The sequence below is a fragment of the Rattus norvegicus genome, chromosome 8, assembly GCF_021556685.1.
Source record: "Rattus norvegicus strain SHRSP/BbbUtx chromosome 8, alternate assembly SHRSP_T2T, whole genome shotgun sequence".
Lineage (NCBI taxonomy): Eukaryota > Metazoa > Chordata > Mammalia > Rodentia > Muridae > Rattus > Rattus norvegicus.
Genome location: NC_141541.1, coordinates 77,665,827 through 77,683,747, shown reverse-complemented (window position 1 = coordinate 77,683,747; position 17,921 = coordinate 77,665,827). Strand labels below are relative to the sequence as shown.

General features: G+C 45.5%; 1 protein-coding gene across 7 annotated transcripts in view; it reads right to left on the bottom strand.

Moving 5' to 3' along the window:
* The window catches only part of Rora (RAR-related orphan receptor A), a 733,322-nt gene that overhangs the window by 85,261 nt on the left and 630,140 nt on the right, over window positions 1-17,921 (bottom strand). The window contains exon 1 of one of the 7 annotated variants that reach the window (XM_087561154.1): window positions 16,012-16,098. In XM_087561154.1, coding sequence (XP_087417280.1) covers window positions 16,012-16,015 — 4 coding nt within the window. In that variant the 5' untranslated portion in view covers window positions 16,016-16,098. 7 annotated transcript variants of the gene reach the window in all.

Below are 17,921 nucleotides of genomic sequence, written 5' to 3'. Positions count from 1 at the left end.
TTTGATTCTTCTATCCCCACTCACAGGTAGAAGGAGAGAGCTGACTCAATGCTGTTCTCTCACCTTCATAGGTAAGCAACGGCATGCAGACACCCCTCCCCCATCCCAGATCGAGTGTACCCTCCACAATAATAATACAAAAAATTGGACTGGAGAGATGGCTCATTGGTTAAGAGAACTGACTGTTCTTCCAGAGGTCCTGAGTTCAGTTCCCAGCAACAATAATACAAAAAATTGGCAAATTTAAAAATTAGTAAATTTTGTACTGCCTCATCAAGGACAGTCTTAAGGGTAACTGGCCCGGACTCTTTCCTTTCATTAACACCAAATGTGCAGTATTGAAGGAGCCCATGGCTGTGGTGCAGAGTACCACAGCCTGTGCCAGCAGTTTTATCCACTAGTGCTGTTTCACTGTAGGTGCAGGAGGTCAGCATGGCACAAAGAGCAAACCCTGCCTTAACATTTTCATACAATTCCTTTTAATCCATAAGAGGGGCCCTGGGAACCCTCTGGGAGCCCCGGGTGACACTTCCACTGTTGGAAGGCAGAGACTATGAAATCCAAAAGCTGTCTAATCTGCTCAAAGCTGGTGTCCTGGTCGGGTTGGGTAAAGAAGATTTGAAAGGTTTAGTTTAATTCTGGCTCCTCCCACCTGTCCTCCTGCTTTTATTTACTTAGTTAAAACATTCAGTTGTGGTAATTCAATATACATTTTGTGTGGCTCAGTGGGAAGAAGTATTGGTCATGGAAGCCCTATGGGAAGGGGGAGAGCTGACTCATGTGCACCCATTGGGGGGCATGTACACACACACACACACACACACACACACACACACACACCCCACACACACACACCCCACACACAAATAGAAACAGAAAAAAAAATCTGTGCAGTTGGTTCCATTAGCATTTTCTTGCTAGGAAAGGAAGTCACTATACCATGTTACTGAGAAATTATCAAACGATCATGAATTAACACCCCCCCCCAAAAAAAAAACCAAAGAGACTAGTTCAGCTCCTGCCTGCAATCCCTCTTTTAGACCTTTCACACCATGGGTACTTGGGGTGCATTCATACAAGTGTCTTCAAAAATAATCGGGTGTCCTAATTCAGCCACATGCAAATGAATACTCCCCTAAAGAGGCCTTATTATAATTTCCAGCCCTTGATGTCGGCATAACCCCTACAGTTCCCTAACTTCTTGCTTTCTAACTTCTGTTTACTGACCCGTTGCTTCAGCTGGCTCAGTATAGCATCAATTAGTACCACTGTGTGTTGATTAAGTTTCCCCAGAACCCCGAGAAGGCTGCCTTGTATTTATTAATGACTGCACTGGGCACTACTATTTTTCAATAGCATTTAAAAATGAGTAAATTACTGATGCTAGACTATAAAAGAATTTCAAATTTCAAAGGCAAGGAGGGAAAAAAAAAAAAAAGAAAGAGCATATCATTTCAAACCATCCCTAATACTTGCACGGCTGGTTCTATTTTCAATGTAATATTCAAGGGGTGTGTGTCTTCAGCTCTTGACTCTTGTTCTAACCTCAGCATTTTGGAATATACATGACATGAGTTGGGGAATGGAGACATAGACCCGGTGATTAATTAAGAGCTGGTTTAACAGGTCTAAATTTCATTATCATACACACACACACACACACACACACACACACACACACACACACACGAATTAACTACCATACATCTGATTCAGCAAGACTCCACCCACAAGGTTAATGAGAGAGACAGAGACAGAGACAGAGACAGAGAGACAGACACTGACTGAGACTGCAAACCGAGGTGCCAAATTATGTTGTCAAGGGTAATTCAACAACCAACGGCAAGCTCGCCCAGTTTAAACTGTCCTATTTGGTAGCGAATTCCACGTAGCATATTAGGTGAAGTTTGAGATGCCCACCTTGGTACAGAGTTTGCTGCCTGAAGGAAGCCAGAGAGGATCCAATCTTTCCAGAGATGAATCTTCCCTAAGTAAATGCCAAGTGATGGGGGTGTGGGGGGGTGGGAAGCAGTTCTCATTTGCCCAGCCTCCTGAAGTGAAAATCTGCAAGCTACCCTCCATCCCCCCAAAGGATCTGGCCGTGAGGTAAAAGCATTCCTCCCTTTGTCTTAAGCTCCTCTTTGATGTGCAAGTCACTGGTGGAGTAAACTATGATGGCTTTGATGTTGAACTTGGAGACTTTATTGTTACTAGCATGCCTACAAGGAGAGCCGCCAGTCACTTCTCACATCTGAACAACCATGTTCCTTTACGGCCCCTTTTTTACAAGCATCAAATCCTTAAATACATGTTTTCCCATTCCTGCTGATTACCATGCTATCTGTGGTGGGGGAGGGCCGCGCTCAAATATAATTGCAGCACCCACGTTTTTCTGTAAACACCCCGAGGCACCCTCAGATGGCAGGTAACCAAACTCCCTCAACAAGAGAAGCTTAAGTTCAAAACAGATTTCTAGCAAATAAAAACAACCCGGAAAACACTCTTGAGTTGTCTTAGCAGTCAAAACGAGGAGTTTGGTCAGTTTTTCTCCTAAGCAACCATTTGAAACGACACTGAAACGACACAGAAACGATTACGCCACTTTAAGAGCTTGAGGAGGCAGCAGCCGCAGCAGCAGGAGCAGCAGCCTTGCGAGAGGTTGCCAAAAACTTGAACCATCTTAACTCATTGTAACAACTTTGTTTCTCTGCAGTGGTCCAAACAGGAAACTTCTGTTAGATGATTCTGCTGGATAGAGGCTTGGCTTCCCCCTTAAATTTCTACCCATCCAGAAACAAGCAATGTGCAGAGTCTTTAAAGACGCTGTTGAAGATACATCTGTAGTTTCATGTGCCCACTCCTGTCAGATTTTCTTTTCAAACTTCGTTTTAATCACCTCTGGATACGTCAAAAATCATCCCCTCAGCCCCAACCCCACTTACATCACACTATTTGGGTTTCTAACAGACCCTTCTTCTGATCAACACTGCAATAAAACTTAGGGATTCAGACCTGAGATGAAGTAGGACAGATCTCCATGCTTCCTTCTGTTTTTTATTTTTATTTTTAATTTCTCCCCCCCCCCCCCCCAGCAGGTAACACAGGAGGCAGCCATTTCTACCTGCTAATCACTGCAAACACATTGGGAGAGTCCACATCTCCTACGGATTTGGGGATTTCACATGCAGTCGGGAATACAATCACTGTGGAATACAGTGGTTAAGGATGTTTGGTGGTTTTCATTTCTCAGCTAATTCCCCACCCCTAGGTTTCAACTCAACCATCAAAAATAGAAAAGACTTTGGGCTAGAACTTGATAAAGCAAGGCTATAATTTGTCAGAAAGAAGTCTGGGCATTTTTGTTAATATTAATGAAAGCCTTCTTGTTTTAAAACGTATTTAAATAGCTGGCATTAGCAATTACCTCTTTCTACCTTAGAATTTTCACTTCCAAAAGGAGCTGGCTAGCCGACTGAAGTGTCGTAAGCAATTATAGCTGAGGACAGGGAGTAAAGAAGTCAGCAGGCTTCCCTACCTCTTGAACGAGACCCCAGCCCACCTTTCAACTGTAACAGAAACATTTTTATAGAAATGAGAGCTCTGGAAAAGACCTTGACAGCTGTCAGTCGCAGCCTTCTAATTTTACAAACAAAGAACGCACGCAAGTGAAAAAACCTGCCAGTTACCAGATCTGGGCTAGAACCCGTCTTCATCTTCTGCTTCCTCCACACATAGGGGCTTTCCACTCCTCAACATTGTGTGACAACACTGGGGACCAGATGACTCATGTACAAAATAAAGGTGTTGAACTTAAGCGATTTCTCAATCGGAATCATCTATACGGCTTACAATTTACCACCACGTGCGACCCACCAATGCCATCAGACCAAGTTCACCAGAATCTCAAGTAGCACACACACACAGGTACACACACACACACACACTATTCAAATTTGTACTTTTAAGCATGTGTCTGTGAAGGGGTATGTGCACGTGAGTACAGGAAGCCAGAAGAGGGTGTTGGATCTCCTGGAGCCGGAGTTACATGTGGTTGTTACTGGGCCTGACATGAGCACCTGGAATAAGACGCAGGTCCTCTCTAAGAGCAGTAAGAATTCTTAATATCCCAGCTCTCTAATCCCTAAGAGGCTGTATGCCTTGAAAGTTCCATCCAGTCTAATATCCTGACAATACTGGGTGCTAAGAGGCCAGATAGCCTCTGAGCTCCCCTTCTAGGCCTATGGGAGGGCATTTTAGCAAGGGCTGGGGAAACCCTGTGATTGAGCTCTCTCATGCTCATCCACCAAGTCATATTTCTGTCAGACTGGCTGTGCTGCTACAGTTACCTATATGAAGGCAGCTGGCACGTTTACTCAGACATCACCCACCACAGCATACACTCAACCAAGGACTCAGACTACATATGTCATGGTCACCACTGTCCGCACAGCCCACAGCATTGAAGCTGCTACAAGCAATGGGGTATATTGCGCAACCACTTCCCAGGGCCAGAGTAGGTTGTAGTGCTATCTGCCTCCACACCACTCAGAGTCCAACATTACAGACTTTTCTAGAGGAGAACTCACTCTACACAAAAGGCAGGGTGTCTGGTTATTGGAATCAGAGACAGAGTGTCTGGTCATTTGGAGTAGGAGATACAGTGTCTGGTCATTTGGAGTAGGAGATACAGTGTCTGGTCATTTGGAGGCTCCCTAAACCTCACTCCCCCAGCTTGGCCACTGCAGGCACACTTGGAGGATGCTTATGCCTGAGAAAGGTCCTTTTGTTCCTAGGACCTGCCTAGGAAGGGCTTGAGGGGTAGGAAATCTTTACTTTGTTGCCGAAAAAAAGAAATAAAATTTAAAAGCAATTAAAAGGCAACATGGGAAAGACATTGCTGTTTCCACTGGAGTTGACCCAGACTCTGTGGCAGACTCCCCCACCTGCTCTGGGAGATACAGTTCTCACACACAGGGCTGGAACTCACCCAGTCAATGTTGCAAACGGAGGTCAGAACTCCAGACAGCGCCATTCAGAAAAAGGAGCACAGAGCTTTGTCAGCATCATAAGCACCTCTATTGGAGTACCTGGACTGTCTAGGGACCCTCTCCTGGTTCAGGTCATTTGGGGTTAAGAGATCTAGGGTAGCCTTCTACCCTCCTCCTCCATGTTGGTGTTCTAGGAAGGCCACAGAAAACCGTTTCAAGTGCGGCTGTTATTGAAGTGATGGTAGAAATCCCTCACATTGGGTTCCCATCTCTATTTCTTTTCAGTGGACCCCAAGGAAGTCCGGTTTACCCTAAGATCGTTCACTGTTGGAGTTTTGCTTTCGTCCTAAGTTAGGAGGCCAGAGCAGGGTTTTCCAAATGGATCTAACCCTCGATTCCATCAAAAGAATTTTTGTGAATACTCATTGGCTTTGGCCCAGACCACCAGAAACAGAACTCTATGCAAGACATACGCCTTCCAAGGAAGGGGTGGCCATGACTGCCAGTCTCTAGGAGCCACTGAGGGAGTAGAGCAGCCCACTGCGCACCCCGGCACTGACAGCTTAGAACAGAAGGGTGTAACAAATTGAGGCCCAAGGATGCCTGCCTACATCAGAAACACCCAGGATGCTGATTAAATCCGCCCTCCAGACCCCACCCAACACTGACTCCATCAGGCCATCTCTAGGTGGGACTCAGTAATCCTCCAGTTAGGAGCTCTACTCCAGGGTACGGGAACCAGTCTCAGGATCATTTGCGAAGATATGTTATAGTTAACTCTTAGATTACTTGAAAGCAAACCATGCTCACACAAAAATTAAGAGTTGGCCTTAACCAGTTAATATTTTGTGGAATCAGATGGTTTTGTGTATCGCCAAGTCAGGTCTCTGGTTTCAAATGGCACGTACCTCTGAGAAACTACAAACACGAAAGCCCAAAACCCTCAGCACAGTCCTCTCTGGTTAACTGTGGCTGCCAACCTCTTGGTATTTTTTTAAAAAATGCTGATTCACCACCCGAGACACCTGACTGACAGGAAGAGCTTGAATCTGACTATAACAGCATACAGGTCGCACCAGGATGATCTATCTAGCATACAGGAAACGCTGAAGCATTGTCTGAAATAAATATTTATGTTTGCACCGTGTTCTGTAGAAATCAGAAGTGAGAAAGGGAGATAACAATCCGTGACAATCAAAAGAAAAGAAAAGAAAGGAAAGGAAAGAAACACAAATAGAACTAGGGTCCACTTCTGGGTGGTGCCCTTTGAAAAAGAAACAATTTGCTTCAATAGCTGATCTCAACCTAACCACAAGTCCTCACTTCTTAACCACGACCTTATTTCTAAGATCAAAGGGCAACAGCAGCAGTTTCTCTGCCCCCCACTCCAATCCCTTTTTGTTGTTGTTGTTGTTGTTTTTGCCTTGTTTTCATGAAAAGTTCCAGCTGCCGCTTTCGAGTACTGAGTAGCAGCAAGGCAGAATCATCCTTCTTTAAAACCCCAGCAGCATCTTTCATCTTGGTTACCTCTGCTAACACAGCCCGGGTCCCAGACTTCAAACAACGGAAATCCCAACCTACCCTGTGTCCTTACACCTCTGAGATGTGTCCCCCTGGCTCCCCAAAGGTATTTCTGTGGGAAAGATCGGTATTCTCAGGATTTAGGGGCCTCTGGCTTCTCCGCAGAGGTAAGATTGTTTCATGGTTGATACATCAAGCCCAGCCGAATTCAAAGCTCACTGAAGAGCCAGGCTATTACTCAAATGAGAGCTCTTCTCGGATTCTATGCGGGGTGCTTTTATGTGCCTTGTTGTTTATATGGTGTTTTTCGTGTGTTTCATTTGTCTTTTTTTTTTTTTTTGAACCCTGTCTTTTGTTTTACAGGCTGGGCTCAACTTTCCTATGTAGCTGACTGAGGATAGCCTTAAGTTGCGGCTCCTACCTCACGAGGGCTGGGATGACTGGCGTGTACCGCTGTGCCTGCTTCATGCAGGACTGGAGCCTGAGTACAGAGCATTCTAAATGTCAGGCAAGCCCTCTCCCAACTGAGCAGCACCCTAGCCTGTTTCCAGTAGATGAAACCGGAAACTCTATCAAGCTCAATTACCCTGCACCATACATACTTCGTTTTCTAGACAACCTGAAGGCTTGGGTGAATTAAACCACCCGAGTCTTCATAAGCCAAAGAGCTAAATAGTCCCTCTGTATATATTTAAAATTATTCTGATGCCAAAAAGATCATCAGTGGTTCTAAATATTCATTCTCATTCTCTCTCTCTCTCTCTCTCTCTCTCTCTCTCTCTCTCTCTCGTGTGTGTGTGTGTGTGTGTGTGTGTGTGTGTGTGTGTGTGCGCGTGTCAGTGAAAAGGTCTTAACTTGAAAATGAATAATGCTGGATTTCACTGACTTTTTTTTTTTTTTAAGAAAAATCAAGGGTAGAGAATAGAATTGAAGTCAAAACTTTTATGACAACAAGACAAGGATTTTTATACAGGTCTTAAATGCTCACAAACCAAATGACTCTCAAATGTGGTATAGACAATGGGGTGCTATAAACAAGCTTCAACAGAGTTTAAGTTTCTTTAAAATGACCCTTCCCTCCAAGAAAACACTAGAGATTCGTTATCTAGTAAGTCATTTCTAATAACTGCCTAAGATAGTGAATTACACTTTGGAAACTGGTGAAGAATGTCCCACAGCCGTGGAGAAAATATTCACAACCTTTGACCTCTTCCACTAGCCTGACAGGAATTTCATTAGTACTGGCGTAGCTATTGCTTGTCATGCGCAAGTATCCACTAGAGGGCAGCCTCATCTCAGATGTGATACTGCTTTGCAAAAGTGGGGGGAAGCTTATGAGAGCTTGTAATGTTCCTATAATTATTTTTGTGACTTTAAATTTTTTCCTGGATAGTTAAAATAATCAACACAAGTCAAATAAAGTACCCACAAACACTTAAGACCCCGCTTCCACAAATTACAATGATTACCACTAGGATTGATCCCCAGTTGAGTTATAGAGCCTTCTTTATGTACTTTAATATGTTTGAAATAAAGTTGTTTTTGTTGTTGTTGTTTTGTTAACCTCTAAATTAAGCACCAAGTCAGCCACATCATATTAGGTATATGGACCTCACTTTTTGCATCAAAATGTCAAGCATTTCTAAACAAACTAAGTGTGTTTTTCATTTGAGGTAGAAACTGACCACGATTGTTATAAGATGGCTGAATGGTGAACTTTGAGTGAGATGGGAGGTAGACTGATGCCAGAACTACTTAGAAGTGTGTGTGTGTGTGTGTGTGTGTGTGTGTGTGTGTGTGTGTGTGTCTTCTTGTTTTTAAATATCAGTCTTCAGTTTGAGGGACGAATTACATGTGTCCCATACAGCACTGGAAGGTGGGCTCAGAACTAAGATCCCAAGAACTAAGCAGACATGACTGCTTGATATGGGATGAGTTTTCTAATTCAGCATGGAGTAGTCTATCTCTGGAGCTCCCCATCAACAGGAGGTGTTTCAAGCCTAACATGGCATCCATGTCACAAGAATGTTGTGAAGAACACCCACTTGCTGATGGGACATTTAATCCGAGTGACCCGAAGTTTCATTTCTTCCCGAGCCTCTGAAGTAACAGCACATCTCAATCCAGTACCTGGAGAGGTTAAGTGCCAACCCAGCAAGAAGTGAGCTTCTACAGCTCTTCAAGAAAACTTCTATTTCTGCTGATGGGAAAGACACCAAGCTTCTCAACAGTAGGCACTGACGCCCCTTGGCTATTCAACACAACCATGCTGACAGGCATTCGACCACGTAAAACATATTAAAATAAAAAGATGTCCCCGTGAACACCCTCCTTTGCCTAAAGATAAATGGGACAGGCAGGCAAACATTTGGCTGAATTCTGTCATGACGATGACTCCTTGCAAAGGTCGGCTGCACTTCACGATGCTGTTCTGTATTATCTAGGAAAGTCAAGCTTGGTTTTCCCCCAGATCTTAATACCAAGCAGGCTTAATGAAAATCACGAAGAGCAATGAGAAGCAAATAAGAATAACCCCATTTGTACCAAATTGATTTTATTAAAGAGTAATTTAAAGATATTAGGCTCAGCAAAGCATTACATAATTGAATCTATTTTTCCCCCATATAAACGGCAGACTTTATCATTTACGCTAACTAGAGGCAAAGTTATATACAGGGCATTTTTACAGCTTCCTTCGTGGGGTGACAAGAAGACGCTGAGACTTAGTTGCCTGGTCCAGGCTCTACCAGATGTCAGCCGAAAACCTTTATCTATGGCCTATGGCCCAGGTAGCTTCATTTTCTTCACCTCAAATGCCTGGGATCATCGGACAACACAGACAGGAGTGCGAATGAGACATGAAGTGCACACAGGTTAATGCCCTGCCCCTATTGGCTCGGGAAATGGAGAAAAGTACTGGCGGGAGTCAACTTGGCTTTCTGTAGCCATGAGTGCAGAGGGTTAAGTCATACTATCTCATAACCCAACAGGGCCTAGTTTCACTTAACATAAAAATCTAGAAACAAAATACTTCAAGTGCTTTCCCCTCCACCCCCATATTGCCCATCAGCTAAAATGAGCTTGTATTTAGACCTCTTCTCCAGGCGTAGCACTCTGAGCGTTTATGGGAAAAGCCTGTTCTGTCATGTCACCCACACAATACTGATGGTTACAGAGAGCTCAGGTGGTGAATCTCTCCATCCACCAGTTCAAGGGCCAAAACACATGGGAAGGATTCTCGGGGAGTGGCTACATGGGGCATAGATTCTATCTGTCCTTCCTCAAAGGGTCGGCGTGTGGACTTGGAAACATTACACATCAGTTCACCCTTGAAGTGACAGGTGAATGTTTAAACATTCACTCTAAAATCAGAAAAATATAAAATGAGTGTAGCTGATGGCTTAATGTGACTAAAGGTTATGGTTTTGATCGATCAGATGTGAAACATGCACACTACAGCAGCTTCGATCTTTCTGCAATGAACGCTGTGAGTATGTAGAAAACAAAAAGGCCATCTTTCTTGTGCCTTTTGGCGCCTTTTGGAACGAGGAGATGAACATATGAAGTTAACACCCTATCAACCAAGCTACACCCAGGCCTGCACAAACACCGCCATTACATTCCCAGACAACAAATCCCATACAAGGAATTTTATTGATGGTGAAGTTTTTAGGAAGACTCATTCATCCATCCATCCATGTATCCATCCATCCATCCATCCATCCATCCATCCATCCATTCACCTATTCATCCACCCACCCACCGCCCCTCCACAAAGTTAACTTTTGTCCTAATAAACGGCCCTTTTTAAATATTATCTTCCTAGGAATCACAGAGTAAGTTGCAAAGCCAATGGCTGCTCCCCCAGATGTTTGGCAATGATTTGTTTGCTGACCTTGCTGACCATTGGTATTCTGATCTCCATGGCTGGAAGGGAAGATGGGAGAAAAGAAGTCTAGAGAACTATGAATTTACTTACAGATATGGCTACTGAACATAAAAAAAGAATCAAGACTTAAATTCCAGGGATAACTAAATTTGCGTAGTTATCGTTTTTTGCTTTCTACCTGGCTAATGTTTATAGTAGAGCGCTCAGCATGGCTGATGGCAAATCACCCAACAGAAACATACTTTTGTCGCACATGTCCTATGACACAATTGAAAAAACATAGCATTGAGAAGCTGCCTATGAAAACCGCATTTAAAAACCACCCCTCGGACCAGCACTGCTCCCTTTACATCCATCCAAATTCAGACCTTCTGTCTTTAATTATCTTTAATGTTTATTTATTATGTCTTTATGCATGTGAACATGTGCATGCCATGGCACACGTGGGGGGGGGGGTCAGAGGCCAACTTGGGAGTCTTTCTTTCCACTCTGTGGGTTCCAGGGACAGAACTCAGGTCCTCTGACTTGGCAGCAGGTACCCGTACCCAGCGAAGGCATCTCTCAGGCCTGGGACCTTCTGTCTTTCAAAGAACAGTCCTCTTTGCAACAAACAAACAAAAAACAAACAAACAAAAACACTTGGTGTTTGGCTAGCAGCCATTTGAGTTTTCCCTTTTCAACGTCAGCCTTCACTTTCTCCCAGACCAATCCATCACAGGTCCCCTAAAGGGGACACAAATCCCTACCTAGTAAGGGGATAGATATCACACGAAGGATGTTTAAAATGAGACTAGAAATTGAATCCAATTTTCACATGGTAAAAACAAAAGCAAAATTGTTCCAGACTGTTGAAGTTATGTGTGACACCAAAGCCCAATACACAGAACATTTCCAAAGGCTCCAGGTGCCTTGGCATCTGTGTGACAAACTGGAGGGAAAAAGCCAGGACAGGATGGAGGCTCCCACCTGAGCCTTCAGCCTTCCAAGTTCCCTTCCACAGAGGCTGCAGAGCCATACAATACCAACGGCTCCTGCTCAAGCCTTCCAACACTCAGTTACCAGCCAGCAGCACAGGCCCGTGTGGTGGCCAGACCAAGTGCCCCTTGCCTCCATAATAAACATCATCCCTACTCTTTCCCTGTGCCCAAGGAGCAATCCAAATGGTAGTAGGAATCTGTTGTTAAGCAGGCAAACAAACAGAACATACTGAAGAGAAGAGTTGCTCTAACTCAAGGTTATTGCCTCCTGAGCATCGAACCACTTTAAGCCTAAACTAATTTGACAACTAACACAGAGAAAGGATTTTCTTCTTTGGTGAGTTCAAAAAGGCCTGATTTAATGATTGTTTAAAAAACATCATTAAATCGGGCAACAAAGAAGATGCCTCTCTTTTTATAGTGGCTTGTTCTCTCCTCCTCTCTTCACCGGCAAATCTACACACCAGAAGGCTATACTATGAAGAAGAACCTTTCTGTTTTGCACGAAGAATCTAATTATGTAAACCCTTGCATATGGAACCAATTTAACTATTAAAACCAAGAGGCAGCAGGGAAGTATTTAATACGATTCCAGGCCAGTTTTTTTTCCTCCCTTAAATCTGATATGGAAACATTTACGGCATTCCTTGCCTTCCCACAAACTATTTTTCTAAATTTTGCACCAAAGCAAGACAATCCTATTAAGACAAAAGACGTAAGATGCTGGGACAGAAACACTCTAATTCATATACCCCCAACAACCCTAAGCTTGGGTTTTAGAGAAAACTATGGGTTGGACTTATAGACATATTTTTTTTTCCTTTCTCAGTGACAATGCTATCAATCTAGGAATCTATTATTTTACAGAAGCCAGAGGAAGTTCTGAAGTTGTGTGTGTGTGTGTGTGTGTGTGTGTGTGTGTGTGTGTGTCTGTCTGTCTGTCTGTCTGTCTGTCTGTCTGTCTCAGGGGTGTTTGGGGGGGGATACTGACGGCCTCCGGGGCTTTTTATCACAAGGCGAGTTTGGTTAGAACTATGCTTGGTACTAAACCTACAAAAACCAAAAGCCAACTTACTAAAAAAAAAAAAATCAGTCTCAAATAATATCATCAAAAGACAGTTCCTTAATATATGAGGTTTACTGTTCAGCAGGAGAAAAAAAGGCAATTAAAAAGAAGTCCCTCTCGGCTTCTCACCTTCCTCCCTATCAACACAGAATGGATGAGGACCAAGGAATACTTCCCGAACAGCAAATTCTATGTATTTTTTTTTTTAATTTAAGGAGGTGAAGGAACGAATTACAACTGACTTCGCGGCTTCTGCCTTTAGTTTTCACTTAACAGGTTTAATGAAAAGAATTACCATGATTCTCTTTTGGGGAGGGGAAAGCTATTTCTTTTACATAACAAGAAACCTCAACACCTTTCCTTCTCCAATACTTTCACACACTTAAGACCACGCGAAGCTCTTCCCTCTCGTGTTATACCAGTCACATATTATAAAAGTGATTCAACCTCACTTCCCGCAAGTGGTAGGGGAAAGGCACTGAATCTGCTGTGGGCGCATCCTACAGAGAGATTTCATCGCACGCAGCCAGCTCATCTCAGCGTCCTGAATGCTTCGACTTGTTAATAATTAATAAAAGATGCCACCCAATCTCTAGTGAAAAACACGGTGATCTGAAAGAAAAGCCGGCATAGATACGGTACGGGTGTCCTTCATCCTGGATTGCAACGACAAAATAATCCTAAACCTAGCAAACGTTTAAAGAGCACCGGGCGGCCGCGCTGGAGGGCAAAACCCCGGCAAGACCTTCAGGGTGCTCACAATTGCTGCCTCTGAGAGGAGCGGTCACTGTGCCACAGACAGATGGAGCTTTAAATCCCCAAGCCGGGCGACGGGGCCTGCACATTGCTTGGGCAGATTATCCGCCGGGAGGACCCAGCAGGCGCACGATCGCGCAGAGTGCTGCGGGCTGAGTCTTTCCAGGGCCATCTGCAAAGGTCGAGGCGCCTGTTTCGATTTCTCCCTGCGGCACAAGCAACTTCCTGCGCACCTCCAAACTTTGTCTCCATCACAAACTTCCCTGACTTGCCTGGGCTTCTTCCTGCCTAGGACAACTGAAGCCAGCCGTCCTGTCCCAGCAAACCACTTTCCTCCTTACTCCCCCCAGCTCAATACAACAGATCAGGGAGGAGGCCCGGGGTGCGGAGGCTTGATGGCGGCTAACCTGTGCCCATAGGCCTTCGCCGCGGTCTAACCTCGGCTTCTCCTCTTAAATCCCATGGGCTGATTCTATCTTCTCTCTATATCCATGCACAAACCTAAGTGTCTAGCAGGAGCGCGCTGCGACCCGGGCAGTAGCCGAGGGCGTCTTGGCACCTTCGGGGTGCGGGGTTGACTCCGGCCCGCGCGCTTTCGGAAGTGGCGGCGTCCGAGGGACACAGCGCTGAGTTGCCACACTTTCCTAACCCGCTGGCCACTCGGGCGCTCAGGCGCTCCGAGCTGCAGAGGGTGGGGTGGCCGTACGGAGCTCGGACGCCAGGCCTGGAACGCTAACCAGTCCTGGGGATGACACCACTAGCGTTCGCATTCAGGGCTCGGCCTGGCCGCTGCTCCTCCCCCCACATAGGCCAGAGTTGTCCCGGGGTGCGGGCCCTGGGGACCCAGTGTGGACGTCCCCAGCTTCCTCCCAGTTGCCAGATCCTCCCTATGCGTTCCAAGAGCTGCGACTCTCGGCAAACTTTCTTTGGGGGAGCCCCGCTGGGTGTCAGGCGCACCCAGACGAGTGACAGCGGCTAAGGAGACGCCAGAGGGGCGATCGGGCCCGTGAGTCTAGCTCCACCGACCCGAGGCAGGCCAAACCCTCCTCCGGGCTCTAGTGGCTACTCTGCCGTGGCCCCGGGGGCCCCGTTGGGTTCCAGTGGCTGCCCCTGGGCTGTACGTGAGCTCGGGCAGGCGCGCCCACCCCTCCCCCTGCGCGCCCTCCTCCCCGCCCCCCGGAGCCGTCAGTCCACTCGAGTCTCCGCGGGCCACCCGGAGCTCACCTTTCATCGCTGCGATCACAAAATACATCCTTTACGCCGCGGTGCGGAGAGCGCAGGGAGAGCCGACTGTCCGACCCCGGAGCCCCCTCTTGCCGCCGCCGCCCGAGCCACAGCAGCAGCTGCCGCAGCTGCCCGCCCGCCGAGAGCCATCCCGAGCCATAAGAGGCTCCATGTGACCGGCTGACATCACGGCCGCCGCTCTGTTTACACCGCGCCCCTCCGCTTCCTCCGGGGCGGGAGCGAGAGGCGGGAGGCGGGTGCGCCTGGGCGCCGCGCTCCGCCCCCGCGGGCAGGTGACCGCGAGCGGCCCACCCCGACACAGTACTGCCCCCCTGCGCTCCCAGGGCCCCCGCACCAAAGTCCCTCGCCACCTCCTTACTAACCGGTCACCTGTGGCGGCACGGAAGCTCTCTGCCATGCCTCTGATCACTTTCCACATGCCCTTCCCCCGCCACTTCAGCTAAGCACCCGATGCCACTGTCAGCTCAGTCCCAGAACCCTTCTCGGTGACAAAAGCATCAGATGGTTAGCACCAAAGTAGCTTTTGGTCTGAGGAAGCTGCAATCTCCCTCGGGTCCCATGGCATCCCAGCCCCCGGGCCCTGAACTGACACCAGTTTTGGGGAGGAGAAAGCTCCCGCTTAAGACTTTCAGGACTCACCCAGCTCACAGCATCCAAGGTCCTGGTTTCGGGCTGCCCACTCCCGCAGCAGCATGCCGCATTCAATACCGCCTGTATGTGGAAGACTGGTAAACCGTGTCTGCCAGCTAAATGAGCTCCAGGTGCCAGACAATTTGAGCCACTAGTCCCCAGGCTCATCCTATCTAGAACTCTCTCCAGAAAACCCATCTACAAACGGAAAGGACGCTATTTTTCTAGTCTCAAAGAGAAGACATAGCATTTTAAACAGAAGAAACAACAAACAACACCGTTAGCCGTACCATTCACCTTACGACCCAGGTTTAATTCTCTCCAATGTTTGAAACTTTTTACTGCATTTACGTAAACCACGGTTTTATTTTTGTCCCCAGATGAATCTCTTTATGCTGAATTTCAAGACTACTTACCAAGCGTCCGCTTTACTTAAAACGTTGGCAAGCATGCCTACAGTATTGCGCATAACAGAAAAAAAAAATCTACTAAGCCAAGCTTGCTTACCTAGTGCTGTTCTGAGACAGCCCTCACCCTCCGATGATCAAACAGGAAGGATTCTAGTATTTCTCTTTCCATATAACCAAGCTAGCCTTGACCCTGTATTGTGGCTGTAATTTAGAATACATGCAGACATCTAGTCCTGTAACAAAGATTCAGATCTGTCCTTTCTCCTTCCTCCCAACCCCATTTTCAAGGAACAAAAAACAAAAAAAACAAAACAAAAAAAAAACACATTGTTTTCCAAACATTTACACAGTGCTGGGACTGGAATGGTCAGAAACCTTCGTCGTCTTTTAGTCAAGCTATGGCCTTACAAAAATGTTTGATTTCAGACACATTCATCCCCAAGTAGGCTTTTTTTTTCCTTCAGAATTTTTTGAAATACACCCACAAAAATAAGAAGAGACAGGATAAGAATCTGAAGCCAGGACCTACCCATGTTAACTCAGCTGTCCAGCCATAGTGAAGTGGACAAGGGTTACAAAGGAAATCAGCCATACCCACTGTAATGTTTACAATTATGAAATTAAATCACACCATGTTCCCATGATGCAACGCCATCTCCCAATGAGGCAACGCCCCATTCTTCAAATTTGGTTCTGGGTTTCCCTTGTGCTAATAATGTAAAAAGAAGAGTGCCACCAAACTAGCTTAATGATGGGTTCTGGGTGCATTTTCTTTTCTTTCCTTTGTATTGTTAAAGAAGGAGAAACACAATCACAGAGCCCGTGTTCATGTGTTCTGTGCAATGCAAGTGCATGTTGATATACAGCTGAGGATTCACTTCCAAACAGAATCTTGCTGCAGATAAGAATGCTTTGAAAATAACCAAATCCATTAGCTCCAGCCTGCCCACCAGACATCTGACTCCAAGGTAAAGAGTCTTACATCTAAAGTAATCAGTTATTTCCAGGCCATTTCAAATGAAATCGGGAAGGAGGAAGGGCATGCGCTGTGACACAGACTCCAATAATAACAAGAAGGGTGATCTTCCCTCCTGTAGAGAAGTCCTCAATAGAAATAAAAATCTCTTCATACTTATTTGAAATATTTACACATTTATTCAGCAAAGACATTTCCAGGATAATGTAATCCTGACCTTGCCCTTTGGAAGTGCATTGCTCTCACGTCCTACAACTAATGAGCATCAGAATTCAGATGTTAAGTCATAACCTTCCTGGGTGGCTAGGTGCTATTCGTAATACGTGCCTCTGTTACATATCATCAGCCTTTAACTTAGGGGAGATAACTGTACTCCATAGGAACAGCTTTTATGAAACTTTTGAAAATAAAAAATGAGAGGGTTTATTTTTAAGTAGATGATAGAATATATTTCCCATGGAATTATGAGTCTTTGACCAAACAAACCAGCCAGGAATGAAAGGCCACATACCTTCCTTGAAGAAAATCAAATTGGAGCCACAAATACAATCCTTAATAAAATTTCACACACTAAATTAAAACATCCTCACGTAGAGACACAGAATAATGTTGAAACATTATAAGCATGTAGGAATAATCAGATTTTATTGAATAAACGCAGTGGAGTACCTAACATGGGGGAAATGGTTTTAAGAAATATATTCTTTGCATCCTTTTAAACAAGCACTCTGAAGAAGAAAATATATATATATTGCTTACAAGAAGGAGATTCCATAGGATGGGAATTCTTTCCTGCAGATGGGGGAATGTTACATATGAACTCTCAAACCTGTTTGTGTTGGCTAATCTCAGCAAAGGGGTCAAAATGAGTTTATAGATGGCCACAGACTCATAAGGGGTCCCCATTGGCTTGATCACACCAGATCTGACGCTTAGTAGAAAGTAGAGACACAATTTAGAGACCAGATTTTCCCAGAATACCCCTGAGCAGATAGTGGTGCACCTCTACAGGGTGGACAGACTGGAGTATGTCAGTCTCTCTTCTAGAGGTCAAGAAGATGATTCGGGCTTCACTCCATAGGGCAAGTTCATGAACCTAAAGACACATGGCTGCCCAAGATGCTGAGAAAGCAAAGTACAAGGCCTAAACAAACCATTCCTATCACTGGCTCAAGAAACATTGCGGAATGAGAGAGGAGAGAATGTAAAACGTGGGAAGAGCGGTGGAGTCCCTGTTCTCCTGACACCAGTTAACATTAACATGAACACGAAGCAGCCACAATTGCTTGCAAGGGGCCCATTCAAGACAGGGCTTTTCGACAGTCAGCCATGGGTGTGAGAGAGCTCAAAAGGATATACAATGTCTTCAACTGTATATTGACTGGCGAACCTGCCGAACTCCAATAGTAATACTGATCTTAAGGCCATATGGATGGCCTTGGCTAAACCCAATGATCACAAAT